The sequence below is a fragment of the Eleginops maclovinus genome, chromosome 11 (genome assembly GCF_036324505.1).
Source record: "Eleginops maclovinus isolate JMC-PN-2008 ecotype Puerto Natales chromosome 11, JC_Emac_rtc_rv5, whole genome shotgun sequence".
NCBI classification, from domain to species: domain Eukaryota; kingdom Metazoa; phylum Chordata; class Actinopteri; order Perciformes; family Eleginopidae; genus Eleginops; species Eleginops maclovinus.
The window spans coordinates 1,712,950-1,727,186 of record NC_086359.1 but is presented as its reverse complement, the minus strand read 5'-3'; the positions used below and the strand labels follow the sequence as shown (position 1 = coordinate 1,727,186).

The 14,237-nt window shown below is 39.2% G+C and overlaps 2 protein-coding genes across 2 annotated transcripts; one reads left to right on the top strand and one right to left on the bottom strand.

The window, feature by feature from the left end:
* The first annotated feature begins 4,220 nt into the window (after positions 1–4,220).
* Positions 4,221–8,927, top strand: sc5d (sterol-C5-desaturase). The gene is made up of 5 exons (XM_063896156.1): positions 4,221–4,251; positions 5,413–5,630; positions 6,124–6,256; positions 6,342–6,442; positions 6,934–8,927. Exons 2-5 carry the CDS (start codon positions 5,421–5,423, stop codon positions 7,375–7,377), a joined length of 888 nt encoding a protein of 295 aa, XP_063752226.1. The 5' UTR covers positions 4,221–4,251; positions 5,413–5,420; the 3' UTR covers positions 7,378–8,927.
* Positions 8,728–14,100, bottom strand: plekhb1 (pleckstrin homology domain containing B1). Its single transcript, XM_063896155.1, has 6 exons — positions 13,850–14,100; positions 13,255–13,407; positions 12,155–12,257; positions 12,032–12,071; positions 11,861–11,951; positions 8,728–9,659 (listed from the first exon to the last, which is right to left on the bottom strand). The coding sequence occupies exons 1-6, from the start codon at positions 13,884–13,886 to the stop codon at positions 9,526–9,528; spliced, it is 558 nt and encodes a 185-aa protein (XP_063752225.1). The 5' UTR covers positions 13,887–14,100; the 3' UTR covers positions 8,728–9,525.
* Positions 14,101–14,237: the final 137 nt, after the last annotated feature.

Here is a 14,237-nt window from a genome sequence, read left to right as displayed (position 1 = left end):
TATTGTTATTATTATTATTATTATTATTATTATCATTATTATCATTGTTATTATTATTATTAATATTATTATTATTATTATTATTTTTATTATTATTATTACTATTATTATTATTATTATTGTTGTTATTATTATTATTATTATTGTTATTATTATTATTATTATTATTGTTATTATTATTATTATTATCTCAACTATTTTGTTTTATAATATGTATTTATTATCATGCATTAGTTCACCTTTAATTGTGACTCAGTAACTGTTGAAGAGTCCTCATTGAGAATCTAATTACACATTTCCCAGTAAATCCTAGGCACCAAGAAACACCAACAAGACACACAATTAATACATTTAAAAAGTTACCAATTTAAAGTTAATAAAACAACCAAATAAAAGAGAAATATTAAAAGCCTTGGCTGTAAAAATGGTCACAAGTTACAGTAGCTAAACAATCCTATCTGTTGAATATACATCAAATATAATATGAAATAAAAAGTTGTATTTTTCTTTATAACCCTCTGCAAAAGAGACACTTTGGATTGTTTGCAACTTAAGAAATAGTTGGTATTTTTAACTCAGTGTGTGTTCAAAAGGGCACACATTAAAGACATATGGGTGCCATCTTAAGAAGGCTAGATGTATATGAAAATTGTCAGGGGCTTTTCATTCAAGTTGGTGCCATCCACCCTTTAAGATAATCAGGAATCTGAGGGCGTCAGAAGTTGTCTCCAGTTGTGACGAGTTTCTGCAGCTTTTTGATTACATTTCCCAAAGTGACAGATCGAGTGTTGTTGCCTACTGAGGAGATGATGAGCAGCGGGTTATCTGCGCTCAGCAGGGGGGAGTCTCTCTGCAGACATCCTGATTGGTTGACGTGAGTCTGCACTCAGAGGGAGATGCCATCACTTCCTGAGAGAGTCTTCCAGCGCTCAACATGCAAACTTTATTTTAAAGAAGAGACGCCTCCACTCCAGCTTACACAATCAAGTTATTTAAAAACTGTTTTTTGACTCATACACGGGATATTCAAGAGGCCCTGCTCTGCTTTTGGGGGGTTGTCCCTTTCCTGTAGTGTGTTCTATAGGTTTTAGTGCATGTGAATGGTCTAGAGAGGCTGAAATCCTTGAGTTCCGTCCAGAAGGAGCTTCTCAATGTGAATGATCTGTTTATTCAATATAAATAAACATAGATATTTTCCAAAGATGCTTTTTGGGAAAGTGTAGATACAGTTTTAACTTTCACCCCTTAATTTGAACAGAATCAAAATGAAAATGAATCAGAAAGAAAACCGGCATAGGCTCAGCAAAGATTAAAAAAGAGAAGGGATGGGAAACAAACAACAACAACAACAAGAGCCACATCCTATTGAAAAAAGGGCCACGTAATCAAACAATGATCGCTGTGGTCCTGAGTCCTGGAACCTGAGTCCTGGATCCTGAGTCCTGGATCTTGAATCCTGGATCCTGAGTCCTGGAACCTGATTCCTGGATCCTGAGTCCTGGATCCTGAGTCCTGGATCCTGAATCCTGAGTCCTGGATCCTGAGTCCTGGATCCTGGATCCTGAGTCCTGGATTCAGAGTCCTGGATCCTGAATCCTGGATTCTGAGTCCTGGATCTTGAGTCCTGGATCCTGAGTCCTGGATCCTGAGTCCTGGATCCTGAGTCCTGGATCCTGAGTTCTGGATCATGAGTCCTGGACCCTGAGTCCTGGATCTTGAGTCCCGGATCCTGAGTCCTGGATCCTGGATCCTGAGTCCTGGATCTTGAGTCCTGGATCCTGATTCCTGGATCCTGAGTCCTGGATCCTGGGTCCTGGATCCTGGATCCTGGATTCTGGATCCTGGATTCTGAGTCCTGGATCCTGATTCCTGGATCCTGAGTCCTGGATCCTGGGTCCTGGATCCTGGATCCTGACTGGGTTGCTGTACCTGGCGCTGGGGTCCGGCCTGATGCTCACCTCACTACTTCTCTGATGGCTCCCACAGGATTGCAGACCTCCACCTGGATCCATCGTCCCCTTGTTTGTAGACACATGCATTCTGCAGCTTCTGGACTACCTGTGTTGTAAATGTATTATCTCACGTCTGTCCATCCTGGGGGAGGGACCCCTCCTCTGTGGCTCTCCCCGAGGTTTCTTCCTTTTCCCCGTTAACTGGGGGGTTTCTTTGGGAGAGGGGGTCATATTCATATTCTGTACAAACTCTAAAGTCCTCTGAGACAAATGTAGAGTTTGTGATATTGGGCTTTATAGATAAACTTTGATTGATTGATTGATTGATTGATTGATTGATTGATTGATTGATTGATTGATTGATTGAAAAGCTTCTGGTGGTAGATTATCAGAAAATAAATGGAAAGTCACCCACTGGATAAAGCATAAATTCATTCTGGCTACTAACAAGTCTTACATAAGATCTGAGGCGACATGTCATTCAAATAGTCCAAATAAGACTTTCCACTCGTGTAAGATTCCCATATCATACCAGTAGCTTCATACAGGAGGCTACAGTGCGTCTGATGTTGAATGATGTAGGTGTTTAATGAGCTCACCTCCAGTGTATGTAATGCAGTGAGCTGTATTACAGTTTATCACAGTCTGATCCTCCAGGTCTTAGTTTAGAGTAATGGCGACACCCTGTGGTGGTTCTGTTTCCAGTTTTACATCAGAGAGAGAAAGCAATGTATTTATATCTGCCATTAAAATCAAACTCTGTGGATTCAAATGACAATGACTACTTTTACTGTCGCTGCTTTAAGTACATTTAGATGAGAGTACTTTCTACTTTCACTGGAGGAACATTTAGAATACTTTTACTGTGACAGAGTATTCCTACACTCTGGTACTTCTACTTTACTCAAGTACAAGATCTGAGTACTTCTACTTTACTCAAGTACAAGATCTGAGTACTTCTACTTTACTCAAGTACAAGACCTGAGTACTTCTACTTTACTCAAGTACAAGACCTGAGTACTTCTACTTTACTCAAATACAAGATCAGAGTACTTCTACTTTACTCAAGTACAAGATCTGAGTACTTCTACTTTACTCAAGTACAAGATCTGAGTACTTCTACTTTACTCGACTACAAGATCTGAGTACTTCTACTTTACTCAAATACAAGACCTGAGTACTTGAGTAAAGTAGAAGTACTCAGGTACAAGACCTGAGTACTTCTACTTTTACTCAAAAGATCTGAGTACTTCTACTTTTACTCAAGTATAAGATCTGAGTACTTCTACTTTACTCAAGTGCAAGATCTGAGTACTTCTACTTTTACTCAAGTACAAGATCTGAGTAGCCTACTTCTACTTTACTCAAGTACAATATCAGAGTACTTCTACTTTACTCAAGTACAAGATCTGAGTAGTTCTACTTTTACTCAAGTACAAGATCTGAGTAGGCTACTTCTACTTTACTCAAGTACAAGATCTGAGTACTTGTACTTTACTCGAGTACAAGATCTGAGTACTTGTACGCATTTCTGATTTTCTCAATGATTAAATAATAACGTTAAACAGGAAATGACATCGGTTTTGTAACAGGCAAATGTAACAGTGAATCAGCTTGGCCAAACTTCATTCATAAATCATGCAAAAGTAATTTAGTCTGGCTGATTTGTTAATAATTCACTATTTTAATAACTTAAAATTATGCTTTTACAATCAATCAGCCTCTTTTGGAAGATTCGGCAGTGCAATGGTTAAAACATTACCTAAAAAAGGAAGTTATATCATCATCATATAACACGCAAACGTTATATACACCAAAAATGCAGTGAGAATACTAGAATAATGTTGTCAAAATAGAACATATTATAAAAATGAATCGGCCGAATCGAAGAGTTGCACATAAAACTATAATTGACTATTCAATGTTTTTTTGAATGAAGGTTGGTTACATCTGAATTAACATGAGACAACCTACATTTTTGTCCCCCCGGAATAATCATGCTAAAACTGTATGTATTAATAATAAAAACAAACATTAAGGAGCATTAACCTGGGTTTGTGCATTAATCTGGGGGCGTTTCGGCCTCTGCTCCAGCTGTTTCTGTAGCACCATGATCAGATCCTCCAATTGGCCAATCAGAAATCATAACAGGACTGCCGTGATGAGGAACTGCGCGCTGATTGGACAAATGCTTCTATGACGTAAAGGTAAACTCCGCTCTGATTGGTCGCTAGCTCGCTTTTTCCCTTAGTGCACATCCTCTCCACTGCTGTACCGGAGTACGAGCAACAAACACAAGGTACGGTTCGAATTTAACTTTAGATTTGAAATAAAGACAGAGCACTTTAATATAACCTTTAAAGACAACGTGATGCTGCATTTTGTCTTTGTTGATGCTTAGAAATTACGTGTATTTAGCTTTACGTAACGGTCGCTGAGGAATACGTAACATAAAATGAGACACCTCAGTCACAGACCTAATGGAGCTTTACCTGCAGATGATCAATGTGCATTTGTGTGATTTGTATATGGTGTAAGTCTTTAAAATGTGTTGTGTTGTTTGTATAAATCGCATGAATTGTGCGACACATGAAGTGTTGGAAATGGGTCACCTTCCAGGGATCAGAGTGCCAAATGAAGAAGTCAAGGTCCACCTGCACAATCAATCAGAACAGGACACACAATACATATACTACACACATCATTTTATATTACTGTTATTGCTTCTGTTGGATACACTCCACAAGGTGTCAAAACTGTGTTTGGATCAAGAAAAGTTATCACATTTAACGTCAATGCAAGAGTTGTGTGGGTGGGTTTTGTTCCTAGTTTATTCAGTTAATTGTTAATTAAAGACGTTCAAGTTTAATCATAATTATAATCTTGATATGATTTGCTAATAAGACGTGTAACATATCCAGATAAGTCCTTAAAAAGTGTGTTTCAAATCTTTAGTAAATGTAAAGGTAAAATTGCTCTGAAGAAGGGAGCAGTACGCCTTCTTTTGTTTATGACTTTTCCTCCTTTTATAAATGTATTTAAGACAGTTATTCTTACTCTGTCAGGTCCACTTATTACATTTCCTCTCTTATCTTATTTGTGTCAACAGCAGATGAAGATGGCTCAGTTAAACACATATAAAGACGTATTGTTTAATCTGTGAACTGCTGTAATAAAACCCAGTGTAACTTATTTTACGGACATGCAGATAAAGGTTTTGTCATTTTGAAAATGAGCTCATCATGTCATAAAATACAGTTCATCAAAGGATGATCTGCTATCTTCTAAACCTATTATATAAACCTAATATATATAAATAAAAGCATCTTGTATTTACTGCCCCTGAGTATCGGTCCTCACAAACACTTCAAATTCAAGCAAACAGCAGTGCTTTCTGGGTAATGTAGTCTTCTGTCTTTTAAAGTGTGTTTGCTCTCTGTTTTTTCCCCGTACGTTGTAGATCTCACCATGGATCTTGTGCTGAATGTTGCCGATCATTACGTCCTCACCCCGTATGTGTACCCGGCCTCCTGGCCTGAGGACGGGGCCCTGCGGCAGATCGTCAGCCTGCTGGTGCTCACCAACCTGGGGGCCGCCGTCCTCTACCTGGGCCTCGGGGCCATCAGCTACTTCTTCATCTTCGACCACAATCTGATGAAACACCCACAATTCCTGGAGGTAAAGAGAGCCTGTGTAGCCACAGCACTTCCACTAAAACGCCTCCATTGGACTGCTTTGTCTACTTCCTGAACATAGTGACATCATGTGTTTGTTTGTCAGACTTTAAGTAGTGTTATAAATCTCTCGGTGTGCTTCAAATTCACCAGCTGTACACTTAGTATCTGTGCTTCCTCTCTCCCTGATCTCTCTCCAGTACCTCTGAGCTCTTTGTGCGTGTTAAAGCGGGCCTTAAAAGCTCTTTGCTTGAAGAACACTAAGACCTTAAGTGAAAACTAAAAGTGAGATCAGATCATATTGAACGAATTAGATGTGACGCAGTAAAGTGTCTTGTCTTTAGCTAAAAAGGTCAAGGTACACATTGATTTGGACGAGAAAAGCTCTCAGTATTCTGAATTTTTCTTTATGCCAACAAATCCATCCCCTCATAGATAGAGAGGTCTGTTTGTTTATTGAATTAATTCATAATTGTTGTATTTTGTATTCTCCTTAGAATCAGGTTCGGAGGGAGATCAAATACGCGATGACCTCACTTCCTGTGATCAGCATCCCCACGGTGGCTCTGTTTTTCGTTGAAGTTCGAGGATACAGCAGACTGTACGACAACGTCCACGACTCCCCGCTAGGTGGGTGGAAAACAGCTTTCAGTACACCCTGAATGTTCCCCTGTTTTCAGTGGTGTGTGACGATGTAGTGTGTGTGTGCTCTCAGGCTGGCCCGGGCTCTTCCTCAGTATGATCTCCTTCCTCTTCTTCACTGACATGTGCATCTACTGGATCCATCGCTTCCTGCACCACCGGCTCATTTACAAGGTGAGGACAGCTTGTAAACACCTCACTCATTCCACACAGTCTGACCTGCTGACAGCTGCTCACATGCTCCGCTGGAAGGCGCCCATTTTTAGGTTTTGCTCGTTGACGGGAAGAGGTTGCATTAGCGTGATTAATTTGAATTATCAGGGACAAAAACTGTAGTCCGTCCTTCAATTTGAAGGGTTAAACACTGACTGAAGGGGGCGTCTCCTCTCCTGTGTGTGAGGAGCTGCTGCTGCAGGATATCTGCACCGTGCTGAGAGTAAGGATCAGTAAATGCAGTCTAACATTAGAGTTTGTTTCCTGGAACAAAAGGAGAAGAAATAACAAAAAGCTAACGGTTAAACATCTGCTTCGACTGAGAAATGTGCCATCCCTACTCACTGGCACTATTTAACTTCCTTATTAATTATTATGTGTTAAGCATATTGTATGTCGGAGGAGCCTTAAGATGTTCATTACCAACATGCTATCTTCTGAATCTCTCGCAGCTGTTCCACAAGCCTCACCACATCTGGAAGATCCCGTCTCCGTTCGCCAGCCACGCCTTCCACCCGGTGGACGGCTTCCTGCAGGGCCTCCCGTACCACATCTACCCCTTCCTCTTCCCGCTGCACAAGCTGCTCTACCTCGCCCTCTACGTCTTCGTCAACATCTGGACCATCTCCATCCACGACGGGGACTACCGTGTCCCCCCCGCCCTCACGCCCGCCATCAACGGCTCGGCGCACCACACCGACCACCACCTGTTCTTCGACTACAACTACGGGCAGTACTTCACGCTGTGGGACCGGCTGGGGGGTTCGTACCGGCACCCGTCGGCCCTGCTGGGGAAGGGTCCTCACGATCTGATCCGGAAACTTCAGGCGGAGGGGAAGTTAGGAGAGGACAGAGGGAAGGGGAGAGGGAGGGGAGTCACGTGTAAAGAGGAGTGACTGAAGAGGTGATCAAGGGATTTATTTTTGTAAAGACAATGGGCTGAACTTAGATACTCCACCACACTACAATAAGGTACGGTACGAGCATCAACAAGGACAGATATTTAGACGAGAAACCAGTGAACAAGCATTTAACGTTACAAAACAACCACTGAAGTCCAAACGTTCAAGACCCTTTAACGCACTTTTAACATAGGATGCACAGATGAGTGCTTCAGTCTTTAAAGAACCCATAAAATGAACATTTTAAACATAATTTAATGGACATTTTCTGCAAGTTTAACATGTTTTTACCAGAGCAGCTTAATGCTCAGAGCTTTGAGTCGGCCGACGTTTAAACACACGTGTGAAACCGGTCCAAACTGGTGCAGATATTTTGTAAAACGTCCGAGCCTGATGCCAACATTTTGTATATTAAGCAATTAGACTTCCACCATAACCTTTAACGGACATTTCCTCCGGGATATAAACCTGCATTTAATTTAGGAGTTACTTGAGTGTAGACAATGTTAACATAGGGTGTCTCGATGGGTTGACGTACGATCTTTGGGCTGATTTTCCTTGTGATGGGTGGTTTTAAACGTGCCTGTTTGCTATCCTGGCCTCAAAATGGTAAATTAAGCTCCATATTGATTTCAAGGACAGCAGAAAGTCTACATTTCTTCCAACATAGACTGAAAACTGTTTCAAATGCTAACAATTGGTTTGATTCTTTGTTGTTTTGGATAGAAGCTGAATCAAATATTCCTGTCTTTGCCAAATATGCTTCTGTGAGATTTTAAATGGGGTGGTGGTGGTGGGGGGGGGGGGTTCAATCAGAGGGTCAGTGGTTTGATCCGCAGCCCCAGCAGTCAACAGGTCTAAGTGTCCTTCCTTCATGTCCACAGGACTGCAGTGTGTCAGTCACTTTGGATAAAAGCGTTAGCATGTAGCATGTTAGCATGTATTAGAAGCTAGTTTTGGGATCGATATACTGAATTCTTTAACGTACCAATCCAGCTAATAATCCACAGGCACATGGACGTGAGGAGTCAGAGTTCCTGTCCTGCAGTGCTTTGATAAAGAAGAGTTCTGCAGATCCAAGAGACGTCATTTAATGGGAGTTTCACTTCATGATTCAACAATTAGTTTTTGGTTTTTAATTCATATTGAATCTTAGGAACGTGGCGGATGAACACCTTACAGATTTCTAAACTGTAGAAGATTAAATCCTCCGGTTCATTTCTCGACTCATGTCTTCTCCCTGTCAGCTGAGGGGACTGCATCATCTTTAGTGTGAGAATTCAATGCTGTTTTATGTGTTTTGACAGACTAAGTAGAAATAATTTTGGGATATAAATAATAATGATGAATACAGGAATCCAACTTTGTCCAACGTTTTACTTTGAAATGTGACTGTGCTTTTGCAAATGCATTAAATATGAGAGCTCATTCTGGCCTTAAACAAGGAGACCTTACTCACTTTGTCTGCTGCTTTTAAGCCTTATTTTGACACATAAATCATCATGATTTCATCTGAAGCATCATAAACTCATTGTGACCTATCACTCAAACGTTTCCCTTCTAAATGTCTTCTTGATCTTGCAAATGATCCCAATTTAAGGTCCACTTATAACCTATTTCCTGAGCTCTCAGGTCTTCTTCAGCAGAGGCAAATTACCTTTAATCTGTAAGCAAGCACAGGCAGAAATGGCAAAAAGAATCCATGGATGAAATCACAAAAGTATGTGTGAACAGATCTGCAAAGATAGTTGGGATTGGTTTAGCAAACTAACACCATGTAGTTAAATGCATTAGTTATTCTGTATGCATCCAGGCAATCATTTTGAATCAGCTTCACGTTTTATATTTTTAATACATAAAGTGTTTATGATCACCGAAGACACATTTTCAAGATGTGAAGTGTAAAATTCAGGCAGCAAATTAAAGAATTACAGACAAAATGTCATGGCGTTTGCAAATGCTCACCGGTACATGAGGTTCACTAGTATCAGGAGACATGTTTGCTCCTTAAGGGTTGTATTCTAAAGTGCATAAAGACAGAACCAGAAGAGCAGCAGGAATACATTTGAAGTATCCGGTACAAAAACGGAGGGTAGTTTCTGTCCACAGACAGGAAGTGTGCTTCCTTGTTAGTGATGGAGCTCAGCAGAAGAAGAAGGGCATGAAGAGGAAGGATCTCAGGGCCGTCCCTGCTGCCATCCCGGCCAGTACCCCCAGAGCCATGCGCTCGATCACCCCATCAAACGGGTCCCTCTGAACCAGAACCTGGTGGGTCCCTGAAGGCAACACGGGGGGGGGGGAAATGTTTATGGTATATGTGATGACTGAAGTCAGAGTAAGGGAGGAGCTCAACTGTGAAACACAAGGGCAGAAAAACTGACACTCCAGAAAAAAAGGGGGGTCCTATTTTATTGGACATTGATTGAACTTTGTAGGTTTATTCACAAATCATTATTCTATTTAATTGGATCTTTTAAATTGAACTTACTTAATTGTATTTATTATTAAGTATTTTAAATGGTTTCATTATTATTTTAATTCTCATAATTTATTTTCTATATATTTGTTTTACTTTAATTTCAAAATGGAGAAACGTCCACAAAAAAAAACCCCTTTTCCAATTCAGATTTTTATGACTTCTTCTTGTCATACCCTATAAACGTATATCATATATAATATTTCAGTTGATTTTACCTTTACCTGAAAAGAAATCCCTCAAAAAAGCTATGCTATATTATGACCCAACACTCAAAGACCGAAACGTCCTCTGTGTTTAGCAGATCATGTAGGTCTACCTGTTTCCTGCTGAATCAGAAACAAGTGCACAATATAACACACCACTTTAGCAAAAGTCTTCCCACGCATTGCTACTGTTGCTGTTAGAATTATACTTCTGTTTTGGTAAAAACGTTTTCCCACTTTATCCATTCACTGCTGTTAACACCGCCCGCCGAGCGACCTGCAGGTGTGTGGGGGTAAAACTAGGTGGAGGAAAACGGAGGCATGGCGGAGCTTTGGTCAAAATGTGGAGCTAAAAGTTAGAAACTGAAGCTGGATATTTCCCCACATCCACCGGACTATAGTTACAGACCAGAGAGGAGGAGGAGGAGGAAGAGGAGGAGGAGGAGGATGCACTGCAGCTCAGGATCAACAGCAGAGAAGTCCGTTCTCTGTGTGTGTGTGTGTGTGTGTGTGTGTGTGTGTGTGTGTGTGTGTGTGTGTGTGTGTGTGTGTCCTCCGGTTGTTGTGTTTAAGTTGCTCATTAGAGTCCTCTGTGCTGTCTGGGTTATACTTTGTTGATTGTGTAAGATTGATGTGAACACCCTCCCTGGTTGTTCTTGGTTTTGAGGATCATGTTGTTGCATTCAGATTACTGACAGCAGACACGGTGGTAAAAAAAAGGAATGCAGACAAGAAAAGCATTCATTTAATATGCATTTATAATACTTTGCAAATACTTTAGACTAAACTACAACCACAACATACTTAAGTATTTATAATATCCTGTGTTTACATTATATTGTGTTGTAGTTTAGTCTATTCTAACTTATTCTGTACACTGTGTTTTCTAAAGATCCTTTCTGAATATAAAGCTGTACTCTTTGTCTCATGTGCAATGCCTGGTTTACATAACCACTGCAAAACAATTCACAAAACTGGGATCAATTACAAATATTTAATGCTTCTAAATGTAAACTAATAAAGAAAGACTCCCAAATGTTTTGCAGTTTACAAATAAATTATTCCGTTTCTAGTATAATTAGCTTGAAATGAACCCACTTTTTTTCTATTATTATTATTTTAATGTATTTATTATTATTATTATTTTAATGTATTTATTATTATTATTTTAATGTATTTATTATTATTATTATTATTATTATTATTATTTTAATGTATTTATTATTATTATTATTTTAATGTATTTATTGTTATTATTTTAATGTATTTATTATTATTATTATTTAATGTATTTATTATTATTATTTTAATGTATTATTATTATTATTATTATTTTAATGTATTTATTATTATTATTTTAATGTATTTATTATTATTATTTTAATGTATTTATTATTATTATTTGAATTTATTTATTGTTATTATTATTTTAATGTATTTATTATTATTATTTTAATGTATTTATTATTATTATTATTAATTTAATGTATTTATTATTATTATTTTAATGTATTTATTATTATTATTATTATTATTTTTAATGTATTTATTATTATTATTTTAATGTATTTATTATTATTATTTTAATGTATTTATTATTATTATTATTTGAATTTATTTATTATTATTATTTTAATGTATTTATTGTTGTTATTATTTTAATGTATTTATTATTATTTTAATGTATTTATTGTTATTATCACAATATATTGTTTAGATTGTTATGATCATGAAATAATGTCCTGAAAGGCCTCTCTTAATGAAATGTATTTGTATGTGTTGTATTACATCATACCTGGTCCTGCTCCAGGTGTGATGTAGACGGTGTGGTAGCTGTTGATGGGGATAGCTTCGTATGAATCATCGTATGGGTCGTATTGAAACACCTGTAGAAAGAGAACATTTAGCAAACTGCTCTGAGACTCAGCAGATCGTGACTTTTTTATCTAAATAAATGAAAACTCACCGGGTTTCTCCTGGTGTCGAGCAGAGTCAGTTTCCACGCTCTGAAAAAGAGACAAGAAGCTGTGAGGGTGGATGTAAAGTGAGGAAGGGCTGAAGACCTGAGTGAACAAGTGAAGATGCCTACATGGATTCATCCTCACTGTTCGCACATAGGTTAACCGTGGAGCCGTTAGCGAGCTGAACCACGATCAGATTCTCCCTGGGATTACTCTCTGGAGGAGACAGTCCTGCACACAGAAAATACAAAATGAAAAAAGCAATTAACCACAAAAGAGGGAGAGAAACTCTGGAGGGAACAGGGATTCTAGCCTTGGCAGACCATTTCCATGCACTTAAACCTGTAGAACACACTGCAGGAAAGGGAGAACCCCAAAAAGCATAAGAGGGCCTCTTTTAAAATGTGTGTTGTTATTCTTGCTTGGAGAAGTGACGTGCGGTCTTGCTCTGTCAGAGAATCTGTTTCTATAAAATAGTCTCACTGCTCTGCTGCTAAGAGCTCCTGCAGAGCAATCATCGAACAACAGCTGTGTCCCAGATCCATACTAAATACTAATTGCATTCATTATATATATGACATACTTATCTTTAGTTTACACTTTGCAACTAGTATGAGAACATGAAGTCATGTGACCGTGCTGTAGTTCATTTATAGCCCAACATTAGCCGCCTTTAGCTTAGCGGTGGTGACGTGAAGTCATGTGACCATGCTGTAGTTCCTTTATAGCCCAACATTAGCCGCCTTTAGCTTAGCGGTGGTGACCTGAAGTCATGTGACCGTGCTGTAGTTCCTTTATAGTCCAACATTAGCCGCCTTTAGCTTAGCGGTGGAGACGTGAAGTCATGTGACCGTGCTGTAGTTCCTTTATAGCCCAACATTAGCCGCCTTTAGCTTAGCGGTGGAGACGTGAAGTCATGTGACCGTGCTGTAGTTCCTTTATAGCCCAACATTAGCCGCCTTTAGCTTAGCGGTGGTGACGTGAAGTCATGTGACCGTGCTGTAGTTCCTTTATAGCCCAACATTAGATTTGTACTTCAGAAATCATAGTGGTGTTAATAAGTGGAGAGCATCCTGCTGAACAAACCGTGTATCATAAAGATCTTTTCTGCAATGATCCAAAACCATGGATGGGTTTTTTGTGGAGGCAGCCTTTGAGATGCTAACTTCATGATCGGTCTACAAAATGACGTCATCACTGAACCACTGCAGGAGTTAGCTTGTCTTACCTCCACATTCGAGGCCTGACCTCACGTCCACACAGGTGATCTTGAGGCTGACCCGTTGCTCCAGCTCTCTCCTGCTCTCGTTCTTGTAGAAGCAAAGACTCCCATCAATCCAAAGGTCACACCAGTTAAACTTCCAGCGTTTGAGGACAGAAGCTACAGTAGAGACACAGTAGACCATCAGTAGGGGAGCAGGATTTACAAAAACATAGCAATATGATTCACGATAATCAAGGGAAAGAGAAGGAGGGTGACCTGGGGTCAGATATTTTACTGTTGATTGTTTGGTTCTACTTTAGTTATTGATTCTTCTTTTTAAACAACCTTAACTTCAGTACAGACTTTCCTTGGGAACGAGTCAAAGTGAAGAGCCAAAAAAGCGTCTTGATTTTTGGGGTATTTGTCGTAAAACCCAGGATGTTTGTCGTTCAAATTAAGGTTGTTTTCAACTTCCTGAAGAACCATTTTCAATTATAAGAAAAAACTGATAATCCACAAATGGAAGAAATCGGAATGGTGCTCTTTATTATAACGTTCAATTTTAATTCCCCTTAATTAACGTACAGTATAACAAAATAGACATCCTGCATGTACTCACTCTGCCTCCACAGCCAGCCTGACCTCAGCAGCGCCATGTGCTTCAGCTCAATCCCAGTTAAAACAATGGTAATCCAGTAACAGACACACCAAAAACAATCAGAGTTTTACACTCTCAAATATCCAGCAGCTTGTTTATAATTCATCCGCCTGTGTATGTTTTCACTCTGACTCTCAGACGGTGAGTCACTGGTTTTAATCTGGATTAAATCTGACTCACTGGATCATTCTGGATTAGGATTGTTAAACCACTCCTCCTCTTCCTCCTCCTGACTCTTTCTGGAATAATTTCTCCTGCTGACTCACAGTTTTTATATGTTTTAATACCTGGTTATAGCCCCTAAACTAAACTCACATGGAAACAGTGGTATTCATCTGCATGCATAGCT

What these genes read in the sequence shown, in the direction of transcription:
- sc5d (XM_063896156.1), top strand. Translation starts at nt 5,421, where the DNA reads ATGGATCTTGTGCTGAATGTTGCCGATCATTACGTCCTCACCCCGTAT. An exon ending in CGTCCACGACTCCCCGCTAG is followed by an intron (nt 6,257 to 6,341) that starts GTGGGTGGAAAA and finishes GTGTGCTCTCAG; the next exon opens with GCTGGCCCGGGCTCTTCCTC. An exon ending in ACCACCGGCTCATTTACAAG is followed by an intron (nt 6,443 to 6,933) that starts GTGAGGACAGCT and finishes AATCTCTCGCAG; the next exon opens with CTGTTCCACAAGCCTCACCA.
- plekhb1 (XM_063896155.1), bottom strand. Translation starts at nt 13,886, where the DNA reads ATGGCGCTGCTGAGGTCAGGCTGGCTGTGGAGGCAGA. An exon ending in GTCAGGCCTCGAATGTGGAG is followed by an intron (nt 12,258 to 13,254) that starts GTAAGACAAGCT and finishes TTCTGTGTGCAG; the next exon opens with GACTGTCTCCTCCAGAGAGT. An exon ending in TCGACACCAGGAGAAACCCG is followed by an intron (nt 11,952 to 12,031) that starts GTGAGTTTTCAT and finishes CTCTTTCTACAG; the next exon opens with GTGTTTCAATACGACCCATA.